At 41.5% G+C, this 22,482-nt stretch overlaps 1 protein-coding gene across 7 annotated transcripts in view; it reads left to right on the top strand.

The window, feature by feature from the left end:
- Fhod3 (formin homology 2 domain containing 3) overlaps positions 1 to 22,482 on the top strand; it is a 430,675-nt gene that overhangs the window by 31,851 nt on the left and 376,342 nt on the right. For all 7 annotated transcript variants that reach the window (XM_070029308.1, XM_070029306.1, XM_070029303.1 and 4 more), the window contains exon 2: positions 20,677 to 20,783. In XM_070029308.1, coding sequence (XP_069885409.1) covers positions 20,677 to 20,783 — 107 coding nt within the window. The remainder of the gene's footprint in view (positions 1 to 20,676; positions 20,784 to 22,482) is intronic.

Genomic DNA, 22,482 nt, shown 5'->3' with positions numbered 1-22,482 from the left:
TCTGTGGCCCTTGTTGACACTAGGATTCCCCACTTAACCCCTCAGAGATGGCGCTAGACCTATGCCATACTACCTGGATACTCTCAATCTCATCTGATTTTGGAAGCAAAGCAGAGTTTTGTCTTATTCATACTTGGATGGGAGAGATGGCACTGTCTGAGTGCAGGGCCCCATGGGCTGGAGCAAGAAAACCAATGAGGCCTTTTCCTATTTTTGCTGCAGAGTGTCAGAATTCTTGCTAGGGAGCCCACACCCACAAGCCAAAAAAAGACAGAAAAGACATTGATTCAAAGGACAGATGTAAATGAGCAGTCTGTGGAGTTTCAGAATGCAGTGGAAGCTAGACCAGTGGGCAGTGCAGAAGGCTGATTCTTGCACACAAGAATTCCATTTTTCGGAAACTGAGAAAGGCGATGTTTCCATAACTTGATTCAGGGAAATAAGGCCACGAGGCTCAGCACAGCACCCCAGAGTCCCGCCTGCCGGGGCACACCTGCCCCTTCTGGAGATGTGTGTTTGTGTAATGTTGGGTGCCATCCCCTGGCAGTCAAGATATGCCCATCTTTTGAGAGTAGAGCAGTCAACCCAAATTTCAAAAATGCCTTGTAGGCATCAGTGGTTCACTCTGGTGCCATCTTGGTAATGGAAAAGGCAAGAAAAGAAATGGAGAGATACTGAATATGTAGAAACAAAAAGATTCAACCATGCCTGTGAATGATGTAATTCAGTTGCATTCACATTTAGGGTTTTCTTTTAAATCCTGCTTGATTGAAGTCCAATCAGATATGGCTAAAGCCATATTTGCTCCTGAAAAAACCCATTTATCTTAAAAATTTTGCTTTTGAGTCTGGTGCCAGTGGTTCATACGTATATTCCTAGCTACTCAGGAGGCTGAGATCTGAAGATCAGCCCAGGCAGGAGTCTGTGAGATTCTTATCACCAATTAATCACCAAAAAGCTGAAAGTGGAGCTGTGGTTCAAGTGGTAGAGCTCTAGTCTTGAGCAAAAATGTTCAGGTACAGGGTACAGGACTCTGAGTTCAAGCCCCAGGATTGGTGTGTGCACGCACATATGTGCACACACCCCTGTACCCACACACTCCTGATTTCTAACTTATGCTGCTTTTCAAATCAGAATTGGAAATTGCTGTTGGCTTATTTTAAGAGAGATAATATATTTAAATGGTATAGTTTTTTTTTCTCCTCAGTTTTTCTCACTAATAAAGGATATCAAATTGCCATACATTTTGAGAATATAACCTGGCATTATTTGGTATGTGGACAAGCCAGAAGAATACCACTAGTTAGGAAGGAGAGATCTGAAATCAGGTGCCGGCCACAATCACCTTTGCCCAGCATACCATCTCTGGGCACTATCGCTGCCATTGTTAAGTCAGTCATTCAAGGGTCTTGTCTGTGCAGGAACCACTCACCCCTCCACCAGGCAAAAATAGGCATGAAGACAGTTGATTTCAACTATGTCTCTGCAAAGTGTGTCACAGGGTTTCTGTGAATTGGGAGATTTTCCTGCTAGTTTAGAAAGCAGCTGAGGAGACTCTCCAACCTCTCCCAGGAGTCAATCTTTTCCTAACCATGCTAATACCATTGACTTCATACCTGTATTTTGATTTTTTCTTTTTGTGTTATTGGGAATTGAACTTAGCGTATAGTGATGCTAGGCATATGCTCTTCCACTTGTGCCATGCCCCCAAGCCCTTTGTTTGTGTTTTGGATTGGAGGCAGGGTTCTGATCACTTTGCCTGGGCTGCCCTCAAGGTTGAGGTTTTCCTGCCTTTGCCTCCCCACTAGCTGGGGGTTGATATGTACCACCACACCTACCTCTACATTTTGTTAAGCAATACATACATTCATCAAAGGTAAAGATGACCCACTAGACTTCTTACACAGATCTCAGAAACAAATGTTGTAGTGTACTGACTTCTGCTTATTCCATGCTGCCATTTTTCTTTGTCAGGTTTCACATACTCTCTCTGGTGCTTCACTCTTCTGTTTGCATCACTGTAATCCTGGAAGTATCGACTTTATCCATCCAGTGTCAAAGTTATAGGTTCTGCTAGTGTCTGAGCAATGTCCTGTGCTGAGCACTGAGGCAGGGCAGTGGGCAAACAGACTTCCTGACTTCATGGTCTTCTGATGGGGAGTAAATGGGTATAAATCAAGTGGTGAAAGCTTAGAAGGATAGAGTGAGGGGAGGGAGTGGCATAGGATGATGGAAGAAGGACTTAAAGAGAGTGCAATAGAGCCAGATCTTAAGGGAAGGTGGTCAAAGTTCATTCTAGGCAAGCGAACAGCAACTGAAAAGGCCCTGAGGTAGAAGAGTTTGGGATGTTTGAGGTACAAACAGGTAAGGAGAGGCTTGTGCAGGGCCTTATCACTCTAGAACTTTAAAATGGACAGTCACTGAGGGTTTTAGCAACAGTGTTACTACTCAACATATTACACAGGACCTCTCTGTTGGCTGGATGGAGAGAGCTGGGTGTGGCTAAGGGTAGATGTTTATGGAGGACACTGTCTGAGTGTATAGTGACTTCAGAGTCTCACAGAAAATGGAAATAGGATGCATTGAAGGGCCATGGCTGACTGAGATTTTGCCCATGGCAGCTGAAAAGACAGACTTGCCCTTCTGAAGATAAGAGCTGGTGGGAAGGCAGGTTTAGGGGAAGATCAAGGGCTCAGTTTGGATGCTAAATTGGGGCTGTCGGTTGGACATTCAAGTCCAGATATCCAATAGACTGTGGCTTGTCTAGTTAGGAGTTCAAGATATGGCTATAAGGTTATCATTGCCAGCCAGGATTGCCAAGAACTGAAGGGAAGAGTGAGGTAGGGCAAGGTTGGAAGATCTTGCCATTTTTGCCCCAATCTCTACCCCTGCTGGCTTCAGACCTCAACTTCTTCTCTACTGAGACCACTTCAATGGCCTCCTTCTTAGTCTGCTATCCATGGACCTGCCAGGGAAGCCTGGAGCCCAATACCAGCCATGTTGCTTCCCTCTGAAAACTCTAGAGTGTAGGCATGGTATAGGCAGGCAGATGATAGGCACCTCTGTCTTATGCATCCCTGTCCCCATCCACCCTGCCATGCAATCTCCTGCCTGTGAGCACAGAGTGATGAGCACAGGTGCTCTCTAGCTGACCTGGGTCTCCATGAACTTCCCCACTGGAAATCTGTTCCCAGTGGTATGTAGGGATATGTGCCACTGTGCTAAAGACTTGGGAAGATTCTAAAGGGATGCCACTCATTGCAGTGTACAGTCTTATCTTTCTTTTTTAATATATATATTTTACTGTAAAGATTCTGTACAGAGGGTTTACAGTTACATGAGTAAGGTAATGAGTACATTTCCTATCAAGCATTTTTACCTCTCCATTGTTTTTTTCCCTACCACCCCTTCCTACCCCACCTCCCCAACTCCTCCCTCCCCGCAAAGTTGTAAAGTTCGTTTTCAACATAGTGTCTTGTACATCTCATTGTTACAATGGGTCAGCCTGTATCTCTTTTTCAGCATTTTGTTATTTCCCTTCCCCTCCCCAAATTAGAAAAATGCATATACAAGATGTAGGGCACCAGAATCAAATACAGTGAAAACAGGGGTTATACCATGGGGAAAGAACATACAAAAGAAATTAAAAAAAAACTCAAGATGAAGATGTGAGCCCTCACAATCCGGTGGCTGCTATGACAAGTGGGTCAGTACAGGTAATGTATGATGGTACTGGGGGGATTCAGAAAGAGAGAGCAGACGCACTGCATTTAGTTAGCTGTGATGGAGAACTAGATTCAAGAAGGAATAAACCAGCAGCTGGCATTGTGGTCCTATCCAATGGTGAACAATTTCTAAGTGATGCTGTAGGTGTCTTGGGAGGTGCTTCTGTGGACCCAACAGGAGAAAGAATTCTAGGGACTAGCTAAAGCAGAGTGTCCGGGACACTGCTGGGCCCTTGCTAATCATTTTGGGCTGTCAGCAAGGAATGATGGTTTTCATTTATGTGTGCCAAACGAGATCATCTGATAATGTCTGCCTCCAGGTGAGGTCACCGAAGAAGAAAGAAGTAATTGATTAATCCTGTCTGTCAGGAAGCAGGCTGAAGGCTAAGTGTTGGCCATTCTTGTCTGGGAGGATGCTTCCTGCTTTCTTGAGCTCAGGAGTGCTTGGCACTACCCACACATCTGCAGGGAATTATGCTATGTGAACCATACACCCATGAAGTCAAACCTGGCCTGTTCAACTGCACTGACCCAAATCCATTAGTTTTAAAAAGTGGGATAGGGCAAAAGTCATAGATTTTTTCCCCACCTTGTGCTTTGGAGGTGACCCCTAACATTGTGGTTTCTGTTTTACACCATGGACTAAGCTACATAGAAGCTGCTAGAGAAATGAAAACAATATCTGAGAGGAAAAAATAGGGAAAGTATTAATAGATTTCCTCCATCAAAAGGAAACGATATTTGTGGAAGTATTTTGAGTACTGTAAAGTGTTCTATAAATGTAAGGACATATTATTGTGTATTGCTTGAGGAGAACCAGCTCAGCCATAATGCTAACAATTACAGAACAGACTTGTCTTACCCTTCCTACAATTAACTTCTTCTTGGAACGTGAAGAGATACTCTGGCATGGGCTTTGCCAGCACTGGGTGAGTCCTTGTCCAAGATAGAAACGTGGCTTGCCGGGGTAGAACATTCACTGTTTCCGTGGCCAGTTTGTCCAATAGGGATCCAGGCCCTGAAAAGCTGGCCTTTGCCTCCTGTGATTGACATGTGAATTGACTTCATGGGCGAAGGCCAGCATAGTAACTGAAAATGACTTTGTAGAGAGCAGGGGAAAGGGTGACATTGTGCTTATTACCTGACTTATGTAATGGTAACTCCTCTATACATCATCTTTATAATAACAATAGAAATTTAAAAAACATTAAAAAGGAAAAGAAAATTACGTTGCCTGCTGGTCAGCTTGCTGTTTATGGATACATTCTCCTCAGAGGAAGACTTCCTCAGGAAACCACGAAAGAGGTATCAGAGCTGATATCTTTTTTCATCCCTGTCCATCCATCCTCAGATGTTTGGTAACCATCTGATGAGTGAGTGAGGGCCTGAGTGTGGAACCAGATCACTGAACTGTTACAGGGCTGTAGGTAGGCTGGGGACTAAATATGCTCACTCAGGAGCTGGCCTGCCCCACTTCTCCTCTTGAGAGGAGTGTACTGACTCCTGAGCCCCTGTCCTGGACTGTCAGTTCTGATAAGAGGCAGATCCCAGATATGGCTGAATACTAAGCTCTTAGTACCATTCTGCTTCTGAGTCTTTTCAGAGAGCTGTGTATCTAAATAGTTCCTATTTTCTTGTGCAAATAGGCAGAACATTATAAGCAATTAACTGTAACTTTTCCCTGTTAATGTTGGATATGAATAAGCTTTGAAATACTGTTAATAACTGTTTGAAAACTATTCAAGAATATTGAAGAGGAGGTTTGAACACAGACCTTGGGTCTGTAGATACATAATTGACAAAGGAACTGGCTTGATTGCCACAAGTCTATATTAGAAGCTAGCCCTTCTTCTTTATATGGGCTCCTTGTTCTTTTGAGTACAAAAATTTTGGTAGAGGAATGAGATGGCCCCCTGCTAGCTGGAAGTTTTTTGTGGGTGAATGTTTGGGATGGTTCTCTTGCTTTAGCAGTCTGGACCCAACCAGGAGAGTATGTATGTATATATGTATGTATGTATGTATGTATGTATGTATGTATGTATGTATGCATGTATTTAATTGCAGTGCTGGTGATTGAACCCAGGATTCATACTGGGCAAATATTCTATCATTTGAACCATGCCCTTTAGCTCTTTTACCTTTGTGTTGTTTTTCACATACGGTCTTGCCAACTTTCCTGCCTTTGTCCAGGCTAAGCTTGAACTTTTGATTCTCCTTTTTCTGCCTTCTGAGAAGCTGGTCTTACAGAAATAACACCATGCCCAGCTCATACAGTGATTTAAGCAAGGGAAGTTTAATATAAAGAAGGATTAAACTATGATAGAAGAACATGCACAGGATGAAAGAAACCTCTTTATGGTCCCATAGGGCACCTTAGAACAGATGAACTTGGAAAGAGATCAGGTCTTGTTGGAGAGGGTATAGTGAACAGTCTGGATGGCAGAAAAGTTTTCAGGCTTGGCTTCTTTTCAGTCAAGGTGCTAATAGGACAAGCTCCAGAGTTCAGGTAGGGTACTGGTGTGTGTGGATCCAGTGTGGTAGAAGAGCCTGGAGAGCCCAGTGTCTGTGGACAGGAAATGAATGAGCACAACAAATGGTGGAACCAGATTTTCAGTGTGTACTCTACCACTTGAGAGACAGCTCCACTTCGGTTTTTTTTTTTGGCTGTTAACTAGAGATAAGAGTCTCATGAACTTTCCTGGCCAGCCTGGATCAAATTGCAATTCTCAGATCTCAGCCTCTGGGGTATCTAGACCTTTGCGCCTGAGCCTCAGGTGGCCAACAGACGAGCCTGTTCTTTCATAGCACCTCTGATCAGCACGAGGCTTGAAGTATGGTCATGTTTCAAGCCAACCTCTATCCCCTTGTGAACTCCTCCTTTACTCATATGTGGGCCCATTTTATGCTGACTATGAGCTTTTTGATGGCCTAGAGGAGACGATTTTCTTCCTCTTTGTCATCTGTCCCAGGGCTACGGTGCCCTTAGTCATGGTGGCCTCTATACAACCCACACTGTACTAAGCATTGTGGTCCCCTCTGGCAGCGGGGCAATCTTGCCTTGGGAGATCTGACTTGTTAGACTTTATCAGGGCTCAGATTTAACTTGCCAAGAAGGAAAGCATGGAAAACAAATTTGGAGAATGGTTGTAGGACCAGTACAGGTATCACTGGATTACTGGACCTTCTGATGTGTGGGGTGTTTATTTATCTACTCCAATTCCTCTCCAGAAGTCATTTCCACACTGGGATTCTTTCCATTGGCATTCACTCATATGGTCCTCAATTTGGTGGGAAGAACTTGGCCACTGGAGAGCTGGTGCAGAGGAATAGATGATTATAAACCCAAAAGGGTTTATAATTGTGTTTGCTTGCCAAGGCAGGGTCTAACGTGGGCTACCAAGGCCATTTTCAAATGTGTTCATGGGCCACCTCATTTAGATAACTCAGTTGTCCTCCCTGCAGTATAATGGGATTGTCATTGGGACCAGCTCCCAGGACCAGTACCATCAGCATTGCCTAGGTACTTGGTAGAAGTGTCAGTTTTTGGTATTTTGTTTCCCATTGCTCCAAGCCTGTTCATTCAGAAGCTCAGGATGGGACTCAGAACTAGGCAGTGAGGGACCCCTTCCCCCACTAACTCTGAGGTGATGAAGATTGTTGTCCCAAACTGGAGGGCTACCTTAGTACCTTACAACCGAGCTTGTTTCTTTTTTTAATTTCTAAGGGTCTCTGTTGGTGCCTTTGGAATTAAATCAATATTCCTGGTCCAAGGTGAAATGTCACTTCCACACTGGAAAGAGCCAAAGCCAGATCCCTGGGGACAAGCCCTGCTTGCTCCATGTGGGTCATGGCAAGAAGACATCACTGTGAACCGGGCTGTCTAACTAGGATGTCAGACATCTCCTCACAGGGCTCTTTGCTGTGGAAATGGACATGAGGCAGCAGGGGAGGTAGAAGATGCTGATGAAGGCACCTGAGACTCTGAGATGCTCAAGACAGTGCCCCTGTCCTTGTACCGGAGCTCCCTGCAGAAGTTTCCATGGATGGATTTTCCACTGATCACTAGTTAGTGAATCACCACTAAGGAAGTAGAGTAAAAGATTGCTAATTTTGAACTTGCAAGTAATTGAGAACTTGTTAGGCAAATATAAATGTAACATTTACTGTTATGGGAAGTTGAAGAGAAATGAAGAAATGGAACATTCAGTCACACAGGGTCCTCTGAGCTTGAGTTCATGTACAGAACACACAGGCCATGTAGACAGGTGGCCCCAGGGACTTGGATCACCTGTGTTCCAAAGGAACCTGTTCAGCCCTGGGAAGGGAGGGCCCATGGTTTGCAGGTTGCCCATTCTCCAAGAGAAACCTCCAACCTGGAGTTTTATGTACAGTCTTTACTTGTAACTATTCTGTTGGCAACCAATCAAAACTATTCTCAAAGGTGGTGCACACAAATGGAGCATGGCAGGGAATTACTACCTAACCTTGACAGGCTCCGTAGGGCTATGTCGTTTGTAGCCATAATAATGAGCTGTCCTGGGGCTGCAGCTGGTTTTTTTTTCTTTTCCTTCTAGGGCTGTTTTCAAGGATGCTTGGGGTCATGGTGTGTTCAGAGTTTTCCTGGATAGCAGGCAGTTCACCCTCTAGAATTCTTGAAGGCTTTTCCTCGAAACCCACAGTGACAGCCAGCTGGCCTCCTTGAGGTGCTCCTGATGCCGTGGAGCTGGAGTCTTGGCCCATTTGATTTTTTTCCTCGGATTGCAGTATGTCTTTGCGGGAGCACTGGCTAATATGCATAGTTGGCCCTTGAGATCTATTTGCTCAGCATGAGGAATTCTGCCTGGCCACATGTGGTGAACAGGAAGGAGAGCCAGGTGCTGGGAGAAGAGGGGGCAATCTGGAGAGATTCTGCGATTCTGCTTGTGGTCTCCATATCTTCTCCAGGGAAGCAGAAGTTGCATCTCTGGTCCCTTTTCTCAGGGTGGATTCCCTGGTTCTGTGCCAGATCACTTGGGATGTTGGGTGCTGTGTAGTAGCTGGGGTTCCACCGCACACACCTTCAGAATTGGGATATTAGAGTGTGGCTCAGGAGGCTGCATTTTTCTTTTTTAGGTGCTGGGGTTTGAACTCAGGGCTTTGCACTTGCTAGGTAGGTCCGGTCCCCAACCCTTTTTGTTTTAGTTGTTTTTTTTTTTTTTTTTTACCCCCGATAGTTGTTTTTGTTTTAGTTGCTTTATCTAAGGCAAGCCTCAGACGGGGATCTTTCTACTCATGACTTCACAAGTGTAAATCACAAGTGTGAATCACCAGGCCCAGCTTATTTGTTGAGCTGAGGTGGTGGGGTAGAAGGATGAGGGTTCTACTAACTTTTTGCCTAGATTGATCTTGAACCACAGCCTCCTACTCTTCACCCTTGAGTAATAGGATCATAAGTGTGAGCGACGACACTCTCCTTTGTCCCCTTCCCATGCTTTTAAGCTATTTTAAAGTAGTTGTGGTAAGGAGTTACCATTTAACATGTCAGTTTGGAAGTACAGTCCATCTTGATGAATAGAACCCCTTCATCATTCTTCCCTTTCGCTCTAACCTCACTCCTTGCCTCAGTTTTTCTAGTTTCATAGGATATGTATTGTGATGGTGCTTCTGTCTTCTTCTCTTCCCCTCTCTTCCTTTCTTCATTCATCTACTCCCTTCCTCTTTACCTTTCCTCCACATCTCAAGTACCTGATTTTTGGTATTCATTTGTTGGATGATGAGTTAGTTTCTCTAAAGAGTTACACCATTTGAATTCTCCCCTGCATAATTGGTTCATATATTTGGATACTTGCATGCCATTCTGTATTTGTTTACTTATATATTTATAACTTAGATCCAACTTCCACCTATGAGAGAAGACATGTATTCTCTCTGGGCCTGACTTACTTCACTTAACATATTTTTTCCAGGTCCATTCATTTCTTGGCAAATGATGTAATACCATTCTTCCTAAAGGATGAGTAAAATTCCATTGTGTATACACACCACATTTTCATTCTTATTCTATATTTTGCTGCCCAGTAGCTTAGAACATGTTCCTCAGAAGAAATGTTATTTGGCTTTGTAGTTATCATTGTGATGATCTTGAGTAAGTTATTTGGTCAAATTAGATTTTCTTGGGAGTTGAACTTTATCAGTTTTCTACCAATTAAAGATGAGAATAATAATAATACCTTCCTCATAAGATTATAGAAGGATTAAGCAATTGATATTAATATATGTAGGTGAATAGTAAATTTAGTAGTAGCAGGTTTGTAAATAGTCCATGTTTTCAGCTATTAAAGTTACATATTTGAGTTTCTGCTTCAGGGTATAGTGAGCTAACTTGCTGCAAACTGAGTCTCTTGCCCACAGTAATCAAGAATCTATCCTATCCAAAGGACCAAACTCTGTTTAAAGCCTATAGAGGATCATTCTGGCAGCCAGAGGCCTTATGTAGGTAGCCCAGAGGCATTATGTAGGCAGAAGCCTGTCCAGGCAGCCAGAAATCTATTCAGGTAGACAGAAGCCTAGCCAGACAACCAAGACATAACAGGTTAAGATCCTAGGGAGAAAGGTCAGTCTCATTTGCATCTCTGCCTTTCTGGTATCAGGTGAATCAAAATGGGAGGCTGAGAAATGAAGCAGAGCTAACAGCAATTTCAGCTTCTTAAGGAACTATGATCATGGTGTAAGTCATTGGCTCTGAGAATACGACTGTTCTTTTCAAATGTTACCTATTCTTCTGTGACTGCATTTGATATTTTTGTTGTCCTTAATTTATGTGCTTTTCTTCGGGCTATGGCTTGTAGCTCCTTCTCTCCTCTTCCCCTCTTCCTCCTCCTCCTTCTCCTTTTTCTTTTTTCTTGATGGTACTGGGGGTATAACTCAGAATCTCATGCTTTCTACTCTGGTGTTCTACCACTGAGCCAAGACTCCAGCCCTGTTTCTCACTGGTTGTTTATAGGATAAGGTCTCTCTCTCTTCCTGTCCAAATGTGGTCCTAGACTGTGATCCACCTGCTTTCCTGTGGTTTCCAGGATCACAGACATATACTACCATGTCTAACTTTCTTCTTTGGAAATTGAGTCTTGTGGACTTTTCTGTCCAGGCCATTCTGGAACCATGATCCTCCAATCTTAGCCTTTCATATAGCTTGGGCTAATGGACATGCAATTCTGTGCCCAATACTGGGTTTAGAAAAGGTCTCATTGTTACAATGGGTCATCCTGTATCCTTATTTCAGCATTTTGTTATTTCCCTTCCCCTCATGAAATTATAGAAATGTATATACAAGATGCAGGGCACTGGAATCAAATACAGAGAAAACAGGGATTATACCATGGGGGAAGAACATACAAAATAAACAAAAAAAATCACATAGTACATTATAAATATATTAAAAACAATAGCAAGAAAGAAAAAAACCAGTTGTGTCCCTATCTTGGGATTCATTTTGCTTGATGTCATCTTATCTGGTCATATGTACATAGCTTTTGACATTTTCTGCTTGACCTAGACTTATACTAGTTATTGCAAATAAGAGAAACCATGGGACCTATGTTTCTTTGGGCCTGGCTTACTTCACTTAATATATTTTTTCCAAGTCTTTCCATTTCCTAACAAATCCTTATCTGTTTTCTTGAATGAATTTATCATAGCTGCCATGAATTAAAAGCTGGTAAGTGCTATAGTATGGATGAAGTTCAAGAACATGTTAAGTAAAAGAAACCAGTCATATAAGACCATATGTTTCCTGATTCTACTTATAGGAAATGTCTAGGATAGACAAATCTATACAGACAGAAGATACACTAGTGGTTTCTGGGGATTAAAGGGTATTTGTGTGGAAAATGAAATACTTGTTAATGGACATGCAATTTCTTTTTGAGTAATGATAATGTTTGAAGATAGACTTTGGTGATGAGCACACAATTCTGTGAATATACAACTTATAGATTTATATACTTTAAATAGGTAAATTATATAATATGTGAATTATATCTGAATTACAAATTTCTTCTCCCTAAATGGAGGTGGAATAGAATATTTTTAGAAAACAGAATCTGGGCAATTTTGTTTTCAGCAGGCTCACTAAAAAAGGTTCAAATGAGGTCTTCAGGTAGAAGCACTCAGTGCAGGAAGGAATAAAGTCCACTAATTAACTGTATTGACTACTCAAAATAGTACCATCTTATGGGGTTAAGACATCTTATTTACTATCTTAAAAGTCATGGCCATACTAATCTATTGTCCTTAAGTTGTTGTGGAAGTTATAGCACCAATTTATAATAGGCTCTTCTGAGTCAACAAGTCATGCTATTATCTGTAGGTTAAATTGTTAAAAGTAATTCATAAAAGAATGTATAATCAGGGAGAGATGCAATAAGAGAAAGGTAATATGGCATAATAAAGAATAGTCAATTAAAAAGAATAGTCAATTAAATCACATATGGAAATAAAGGAGGAAAAGAGAAAGTAGAACATATAGATTTCATATTAAACATTATAGATATTTGAACTCAAACATCAGCAATAATTTTAGATTAATAGATTTTTTTGTGGTACTGGGATTTGAACTTATGGCCTTGTGCTTACTAGGCAGGTGATCTTACTCTTGATCCATTTTTCCCCCCTTAGTTATTTTTCAAATAAGATCTTTTATTTCTGCCTGGACCATTCTAGTCCACAGTGTTCTTGTTTAAACCTCCCACATGGCTGGGATAACCAATATGCACCAAAGGTCCAGCATATTGGTTGAGATGGGATTTTGCTAACTTTTTGCCCAGACTAGTCTTAAATCACATTTCTTCTGATCTTCACCTCCCAAGTAGCAGGAATGAACCTTTTTTTTTTTTTAAGGTACCAGGGATTGAATCCAGAACCTTTTAGTATGATAAGCAAGTGCTCTATTCTACTATTTGAGCTTCAAACTCCTGCTCCAGACTCACTGACAAATTTTTACTTCTTTTAATAGAAGACTATTGGATTAGATTTAAAAATACTGTTTTCTACTAACAAGTGCTATGTCTTAAATATATTCCTAGTTTCTGATGTAAAATATACTAGTGTTTTATGTAAAATCTACAAGATAAACCAAAGGAAAGACATATGGTTGTATTAGTAACAGATAATGTAACCAAAGGAAAGACATATGGTTGTATTAGTAACAGATAATGTAATCTTGAAGGCAAGAAACATTACTAGAGATAAGAAGGAAATCTCCTAGTGGACCACTAGGAAATATTCGTTTGCAACTAGTAAATAACCAAGATAATTAAATCAAATGGACAGAATTAAAAGGAAGCAGAAGGCTTCATGGTTGTAGTGGGAGATTTCTGTGCTTTTTTAGAGAACAAGCAGATAAATGGCAGTAAGAACAGAGCTCCCTTGAGAATCATTTAACTAACACTGCAGCTGTTGAGCATGTATCCTTTCCATAAAAATAAGTCCCAGGGAACTTCAAAGGACTAAAATCATACAGAAGTCCATAGTAACACTAAACTAGAAATCAATAATGAAACAAGATACCAGATATTTAAATTCCTCTGTATTTGGAAATGATGCTAGATAGTTCTAAATATCTCTTAGGTCAAAGAAGTAGTCTCAGAGGAGTCTATAAAGTATTTTAAACTGAAGATAAGGAAGATATGACATATTAGATCTTATGGGCTATCACTAAATCTACACAGAAAATAATTATCTTAAATGCATATCTAGTTAGCCTTCATTATCTGAGGGAGACTTGCTTCAGCAACTCCTTCCCTCACATAGCAGATACCCCAAATCTCTTAGATAAATGAATTCCTTATATCAAATGGCAAAGTACTTGCAGAGAATCCATACAATCTATGTACTTTAAATTAACTCTAGGTTTCTCGTAGTACTTGTAATACAATGTAAATACTATGTATTAGTTGTATTATTTAGAAAAACAAGAAGAAAAAATATCTGTACATATTCCACACCTACACAATTATTTTTCTGGCTACTTTCCATCTATGATTGATTGGTTGAGATGTGAGACTTGTGGATACGGAGAACTGACTTTAAAAGGGAGAAGGCTGAAAAATCTCAGGATTGGGGAGTTTAGAAAAATGATAAACACAAAGAATGTAGAAGGAAAAATAAAGAACAGAAGAAAAGGAGAGAAAACAAACTTAAAGGTGAGGGAAAAAATAGAACCAGAAGTTGGTTCTTTTGAAAAGTCTAATAAAATTGATAAAGACTTTTCCTAAATGGTTTGGAAATGAGAAAGCACACATTACCCGATCAATCAACAAGAGAAGGGCCTACTACATGTCCACCATATGCAAGAAGCACTTACAGGATTGCAGCTGCCATGTTTTTATTCACATCCAAACCCTCAAACAGCTCCATTTGTTTTAGACGTAATATGTCAAAATAAAAAGTCCCAATTACCTTGGAGGCTTTTGTCACATTTCCTGTGTTAGCAGATGGCACCACTATTTATTAATTTGTTCAAGCAAGAAACTGAAGATTTTTCCCTACATCCTATGAACTATGATAGCCTCTGACCTTTCCGTCTCTCCCCACTTTTCCTTGCATCATTTATCTCTCTTCTCTTCTCTCCATTTCCACTGCCCTATCATCATTCAAGCCACCTTTAGATTGCCTCTGATACCACCAATGGCCTCTTTCTTTGTGGTAACACTTCCATCAGTGTGATACAAGGTGGGTCTTGCACGGACTTGTTCACACTGGTTCCATTTCACAGTTTCTTATTTCTGTAGAGTCAAGTCTAGCATCTAGGTTTCCCTGTATGTCCTGGGCTTGCTTTCTTTCAGTCTCCAGGCTTCATGCTTCCTCTCTGCTAGGGACCTTTCCATCATTATGCTTCAGTCCCTGCATAGAAAGAAGAATGGACATCACCCAGATGACTCGCTGTATACCCCACTTTGCTGAACTCCAACCATGTATTGGGTGTTCAGTCCTGCCCACAGCTCCAAGAGCTTCCTGTCACCTTGTGTATCTCGCTCAAGCACACAGCATAAAACAGAGTGCGGCAAAAGACTTCATCTGAGTGGGCAAATACAATAAAGATAATATACACCAATAATCCCGAAACACTGTTGATACTGTTTTTTTTAAACTTTAATAGAGATACAAAAAGTGGAAACAGGTACCCATAGACGTAAGTAAATCTATCATAGCTTTTTCAAGTAAAACTTTTAGTGTGTTTTCTGCTATTTGTTTGATGATAACGTGGCCCTTAAAAATAATTCAAATATTTATCTATTTACCCAATTATTGGCCTCTCCCATTAGGAAGTTCCTAATGGGAGCTATGTTGCCTTTTTCTTTGTTGCCCAACTTGGCAGAGGCCTTGCTTTTGGTTGGTGAGATGTGTACTCTTGTCAACTTCTAGAGAAATCTGAGGCTTGATTTGGCAAATGACCAAATTGCTTTCAGAACACTGCTATTCTTGCTTAGGTTGGTGGCCACCACTGACTCACTGAAGGTTTCTGAGGAAGTAAAACCCATCCATTTTAAATGTAAATGAACTATTATTTTTATAACCTATAAGTGCTAGATTTTCAAAAGTTACTTTCACCCTGAAACACTTATTAAAGTATCTGGAACATACTTACGCTGAGGAGGCTGGATGGATATCTAGGGAGGTAAAAAGGTAAGGTACATTGAAGGGCTTTAGTCAGTAGCACCCATTTTCTTCTGCTATTGGGTTAATAAGTAGTGTAGTCTTTCTCACAGGAAACTCCACCAGTATTATGTGAATTTCTAGACTTATATGTATGTTCCTTTATGTGAAATATTTTTTTCACAAAAATTATGAAATGCATTATATTGCCACCCCTTTCGATCTGTGGAGGATTGGTTCCAGGACTTCTGTAGGCAACAAAATATGTAGCTATTCAAGTTAGATGGTATTCTGTACCTTTAACCTGTATCTATTCTTCTGTATACTGTATGTCATCCCTAAGTTACTAATAATCCCTAATACAACATAAATAGCCTAGAAATAGTTCTTATATTGTATTAGTCAGGGAAAAATGTCCAGGTACAATGTCTGACATGTTCAATAATGATGTTATTGAATATTGGTTTTAGTTAGTGTGAATGGATATGTAAAAGGAATTTATACAGGGAAATGTTCAAATTGAAGGATAATGGCAAGAATACCACAACCTCACTATTCATGGGAGAATGGTAGACACAGGGCAAGCCCAGGGTTTGATCTCTTTATCTTATCCTCTTCAGTGCAGGGAGAAGGGTGTTGGTAGCCCATAAAATTCTGAATGACTACATCAGGATTTTGTGTTGGTTTTATTAAGAATTATAGAAGGGACATGTGGCATTGCTCTGTGTGTGTGTGTGTGTGTGTGTGTGTGTGTGTGTGTGTGTGTGTGTGTGTGTGTGTGTGTGTGTGTGTGGCCCTCTTTCCTATGTTGTTTCTATGGTTTCTGTTTGTAATCCAAGTCTGGTATTTTGTCTCTGCTACTTTTATAAAGAATCCAAAATATAAGATGCAGTCAGGTGACATTGATTAGAACATTTTTTCAGATTGACTTTTTTTTTCTTTTTTAGAAATCAGCCCACTAAACTACTACCAAAATTAGTTTAAAGGGTAGTCTCAATGTGTATTTATAGACTGGTTCAGTATAAATCTATTTCAGGGATACACAGAAGTTTTATTACCTAGACCAGAGTTGGCTGCAGACCTCCAGCCAAAACCCAGATAATCATTAAACTGCCCCAGTGACGCGCCACCTCACTGGCTTAAGAAAGGGAAAGCATATAAATTGAGACGTGACATCAGCCTTGTTCTAGATGTTTGATGTTTTTTTCTGGGATGGTGAGTCTGTTTATTCTTTTTGAGCATGCTGTGTGTAGGAGCAGTCAAGAGTCTCAGTGTGACTTTGCACAGCCTCTTTAGGAAGATTGCAGGCTCTTTCTCTGTCTCCAGACAATGGGGACTTATTTTAATCTGGTGTGGTGACTCCGGGGAACAGCATGAGAGGCAGGGTATCTGGAAGGACCTTTTGTACAGCTCTGGGATTGGCTCCCTCTTGAGCACTCCCCCAACCCCCATGCTAGAATCATGGCCACAGGTTGACAGCCTGTTACCTGATATGAGATTTCCCTGCCATGCCACAGTTACTGCCCCTACATTCCCTAATTGCCACTCTCATCTAATAGCCCTGTAACACCACATGGCTCTCTGCTTTGTCTTATGTCCTGAAGTGCCCGACAATGGCCTGGACACCAAACCTATAACCAAGAAAGGAGCACTGGGGACATGCTGCCAGGGGATTAGGGTTGACATGAAAATTGTTGGAGTCAGGAAATTCCAGGGCCCTTAAGTCATCTGGGAAGACATTGGACATGAGAGGCCAAGGGAGGGGATCAGGTTGCCTGGCTGTGAGCAGGAATTGAGGTCAGGGGCTGGGCAGGCAGGGAGGGGTCTGAGTCCTTCACTCTGTAGGGGGAAGTTTGGCTATTTCTGTCCAACTTTCTATGATAATCTGATTGGAATCAACTCCCCGTCACTTCCCATTCGCATTGGACATGTGTTTTAGAAGTTTATAACTTAATTTTCATTAAGGTGGAAGAAATCAGTAAGAGTACTTATCACTTTGTTTACAAAAATGATACCTAGAGCAGATCCTCCTTACCCTCCTCCCTCCCTCCAAGGATTTGGGGGACCTTACAGTTTCACTGTGTCAGTCCAGCCAACAAGCCCTTTATTTTTGCTACTTGGCTTATGTGATGGTTTAAATATTAACCTCACGTGTATGGGGTGCAGCAATGAGAGGGGGGGCGTCTGGAGAGTGTGCAGTAACTGTGTTAGCCACCAGGCCACCAGGTTGTAGAAACCCCTTTGTGTTACAAGTCTCATTTTCTAAGGACCTGAGTTGTTATCCCCTCATCCCCCCCCCCCACAACTGCCAGTCTCCACATGCTTCCTGAGAGACAAGATGAGCAACACGCACAAATATTAATTTTGTGAAGGGCCTGCCCACACGTTAGTTAGCGGCTCAGGGGGTGATATCTGGCATAGGAAATCATCTTTTTTTCAGGAAGTAGATTTGGGCAGTTTTCTGCAGGATACTTGGGTCTGTGCAGGAATAGAACCTAGGAAGAGCTTATACACATTGGACAATTTATTTTTTTAATTATATTTTTTGATTTTTTAAAAATTGTTAGTATAAAGGTGATATACAGAAGGGTTCCAGTTACATACATCAGGTAAAGAGTACATTCCTTTTTGGACAATGTCACCCCTTCCCATTCTCTCTCCCAGTTTTCCCCTCTCATCCCCACCAACAAGTTATATAGTTCATTTTCAACATAGTATCTAGTGTTTTCTTTGGAAAATTACTACCTGTAAGTAGTTGTACAAAGGGGTTTCAATTCAATGTGTTAATGTGTGAGTCCACTCACTCTTGATCAGTGTCACCCCTTTCATCCTTCTCTCCCATCTTTCCCCACCCATCCTACCCCTCAGTTTACCTCATCCCACTTTCCCATGTGTACATTGAATATTATGACTGCGTTCACCCACTCTTCCTCTCTCTATTCATCTACCCACCTCCCCTTGACTTCAACCCCTAACACATGTTCCAGCTTCCTGGAATTCATTTTGTTGAACTTGACAGTTAATAAAAATGGCATTTTAATTCTGCCCCGTGTTCTGTTTGTGTCCGGCTTGCCCAATGAAACCACCTTACTGAGGGAAGGAGGCATTTCCGTGTTACTTGGTACCCTGCCTGGGTCTGACATACAAGTTTGTTAAGATAGACTTGAGGGAGTTAATGCTGCCTGGAGTTTGAGGAGAGGAGCGGTGAGAACAGCAGTTAGGCTAAGGGCTAGGGATTGTTGAGATGGTGGGATTTCCTATTGGGATTTGCATCTGGCCCAGAGCACATGGAGGGCAGATGCCTGACAGGCCAAGAGGACTGTCATGAAGACAGCACAGTCATTTTGGGCAGCTGGGGATAAATTTGGAAGGTGCTGGATGGAGATGACATGAAAAATAGCCACTGATGCCATTATGGATGGGGTGACATCCATGGATGTCAGCACACCATGGCTTCTGTGGTGTGCTTAGGTGGGGATAACAGAGATCTAAAAGCCAGGTCAAAGTCTCATTCCCTTTAACTTCCTCTGCTCTCTCTACCCTAGGTACCTTAATTGAGTGACCAAGGAAGCCAGGATCTGTATGTGCTGGCCCTAGCCAGGGGGTAGTGGTGTCTCCTAAATATTGATTGTGAAATCCTCAAGAAGTTTGTGAGTCAGTTTTTAAGGAAGCATTATTTCAATTAAATTATAGTGATGTAGAGTTAAATAAGTGATATTAAAAGCCATGGTAAGCTAGCTGGACACTGATAGCTCACACCTATAATTCTTGCAATTCAGGAGGTTGGGATCTGAGAATCATGGCTTGAAGCCAGCCTAGGCGGGAAGGTCTGTAAGACTCTTATTTCCAATTAACCACTAAAAATCTAGAAGTAGTGCATCAGCCTTGAGAGGAAAAACTAAGGGACAGTACCCAGGCTCTGAGTTCAAGCCCAGGGTTGGCATATATACCAGCTGAATTTTACAAGCATGTTTTCAAGTCCCTTGTGAGTCTTGTTCTGTAGAGAGGGTACAGAGTGATGCCAAACTGCTGGCATCCAAATCTCACTGTACCATTTGCCAAACAGGTCACACTGGGGATGTAACTTAGTTTCTTTTTGGGCTTATAAAAATGTGTTAACAAAGCTGGGTTTCAGTGGCTCATGTTTGTATTCTTAGTGATTTGTGAGGCTAAAATTTGAGGATTGCATCTCAAAACCAGCCCAGGCAGGGAAGTGTGTGAGAATCTTATCCAATTAACCACCAAAAAGTCAAAAGTGGATCTCAAATGGTAGAGAGCTAGCTTTGAGTGATAAAGCTAAAGGATAGTGCTAGGCCCTGAGTTCAAGCCCCAGTACTGGCACAAAATAAAAAGGATTAACATTAGAACATAAACTTCATATGGGACTAAATGACTTAATAAGTCATATGTTTAGAAGAGGGCCCAGAAGATTATTACCAGTTGGGTTAAATTATTTATTTTATTTTATTTTTTAAAAAAATATTTTTTATTGTAAAGATACTGTACAGAGGGGTTACAGTCACATGAGCAAAGTCATGAGTCCATTTCCTATCGAGCATTGTTATACTCTCCTTTATGTTTCCCCTACCATCTCTTTCTTCTCCACCTCTCCAACTCCTCCCTCCCCAACCCCCCGCCCGCCCGCCTGCAAAGTTGTAAAGTTTGTTTTCATCATACTGTCTTGTACATCTCATTGTTACAATGGGTCATCCTGTAAAGTTAAATTATCAGTAGTAGTATTTTCAATGAGACTAGCAAGGAAGAGACCTAATGTCCTCTTTGATGTGTTGTAATTTGTATATGTTGTCATTCAGAAGGAGAATGTTTCTCTTAATTTAACCGCAAAGAAATTATAGATGGAATAACTATTATTTGTCATGTGCTAAGTAAGCCCATAGAATTGGAATAAGTACAGTGCTCATGATGGAAAGAAACTGGGTCTTTCCTCACCAAGTTGGCCTTTCAAACCCCATGGATCTTAATTAATTGTCACCCTCACATCAGGATCTTAGTTCCCATTCCCTAAACCCATAGCTTTCCGTAGGCCCTTCGGATGCAACATGAGCAGGCTACTTGTCCTGCCCCCTTTACATCTTTCTGGTCCTGGTAGTGTCAGTCCTTGAGCAGATCCTGACCTGTCCACTAGGCACCCAGTGAGCTCCCATCTATTTACATCATGCTGCTGCTTTTACTTATGATTCACAGTGCAGAATAATATTTGCTTTTTAGAATCACATGAAAGTAATGAGGGGATTCACCATATGAAGTTCCCCTCCAAAGAACAGGCCGGGTGTAAATATCACTCTTTCTCTTGCAGCTGGATGACTGCACTCTGCAGCTGTCCCACAATGGCACCTACCTGGATCTGGAAGCCACACTGGCGGAGCAACGGGATGAGCTGGAAGGCTTCCAAGATGATGCTGGGTAAGAGCAGTCTCTAGCTTTGCTGACTGGGCCCCACTTCCCAGGAGGCCTGAGGTCTCAGAATACCTTGGCTTTGACCTCTATTCCTAATCAACAAGCAGGGCAAAACAAGTGATTTATCATTGTGATTAGGCTCTATTTCATTTTGAAGGACTTTTTTGTTGTTGTTGGTAGTGGGGCTTGAACTCTGGAGCTGGGCGCTGTCCCTGAGCTCTCAGCTCAAGGCAAGTACTCTACCACTTGAGCCACAGGGCCACTTCTGGTTTTCTTGTCATTAATTAGAATAAGAACTCATGGACTTTCCTGCCCTGGCTGGCTTTGAATGGCGATCTTCAGATCTCAGACTCCTAAGTGGCCAGGATTACAGGTGTGAGCCACTGGCAGCCGGCTGACATTTTGTCCTGGGTAAAGTCAGGGCCTCATGAACTCACAGCTGGCACTCTACTCCTTGAGCCCCACTGCTAGTCCAGCTTTTTAGCTGTTTAATTGGAGAGAGAGAGTCTCTACCCAAGCTGGCAGTAATCCTCAGATTTCAGCTTCCTGTGTAGTTAGGATTATAGATGTGAACCACTGGTGCCCATGTCTTAGGAGACTTTTCTTGACAAGGTTACATGGAGCTAATTGGTCCTAAAAAACCCTTCTGGTATAGTATACTCATGCACATCGGTTTTACTTTCCAAGTTATTTTTATTTTCAAATATCATAATTAAATCATTATTTTCCAGATCTTAGTGGACTTTGACAGCTGTTTTAAACATTGTCTTCAATTATTTACTGGATATTTAATTTTCTTGGCAGAGGCCTTAGTAAATAGAGTAATACTGTGTCATCCTTTACAGTCATTTTTGTGGAGAAAAGTAATTATTATGTTGATTAATATGAAGTTATTTTGAGCCTACATCTGTTTTGCTTAATACTCCTGTTCACTATGAGTCACAATAAAGTGATACTCATAAAAAACCAGAGATGCACACAGCAAATGGATTCTGTTGGATATTGGCAATGTCAACATGGATATTATGTGTGCATTATAAGCTGCACACTCAAGGAGGATCTATCCATAAACCACATTTTACTTACTGTGTGTGTGTGAGTGTGTGTATGTCCTGGAATTTGAATCCAGGACTTTGTACTTCCCAAGCAGGTACTTCCTGTGTCTGTTTGCTTTTGTTATTTTTGGAATATGTCTCAGTTTTTGACCAGGCCAGCCTGGACCATGGTTCTCCTTTATAGGCACCTTGCATAGCTGGGCACGTGTCACTGTACCCAGCTTTTTATTAGTTGAGATGGATTCTTGTGAATTTTTTGCTGATACTGGCCTCAACCAGCAATTCTCCTGTTCTTTGCCTCCCAAGTAGCGAGTGTTAAACATGTGAGCTGGCATGCCCAGCTTTACCATCATTTTAAAATTAACATTATTAGACTAGTAGATTTTGGAGAAATTTTCTTGTGCTATTAAAAAAATCACGTATCTGAAAAATGATATCCTTTTATGTAAGCTGTCAGAATGCTGGCTGATGGCAGTCTAATTGGATAATTTCATGGTTCATTGGTCAAACAGACCCCAGGATTATTGTGAGTGGATGATTGTCAACTTGAAAAATGTCCTTACTTCCTGTCATCCTTGGAGACTGTGTTCTGTTTGATGTTATTCTCTGTCGAACCAAACCTTAAGTGATTTGGAGATGGCAGTCTAGGA

The sequence above is a fragment of the Dipodomys merriami genome, unplaced genomic scaffold (genome assembly GCF_024711535.1).
Source record: "Dipodomys merriami isolate MVZ:Mamm:240054 unplaced genomic scaffold, mDipMer1.0.p SCAF_2, whole genome shotgun sequence".
NCBI lineage: Eukaryota > Metazoa > Chordata > Mammalia > Rodentia > Heteromyidae > Dipodomys > Dipodomys merriami.
This window is presented reverse-complemented; position numbering and strand designations above follow the sequence as displayed.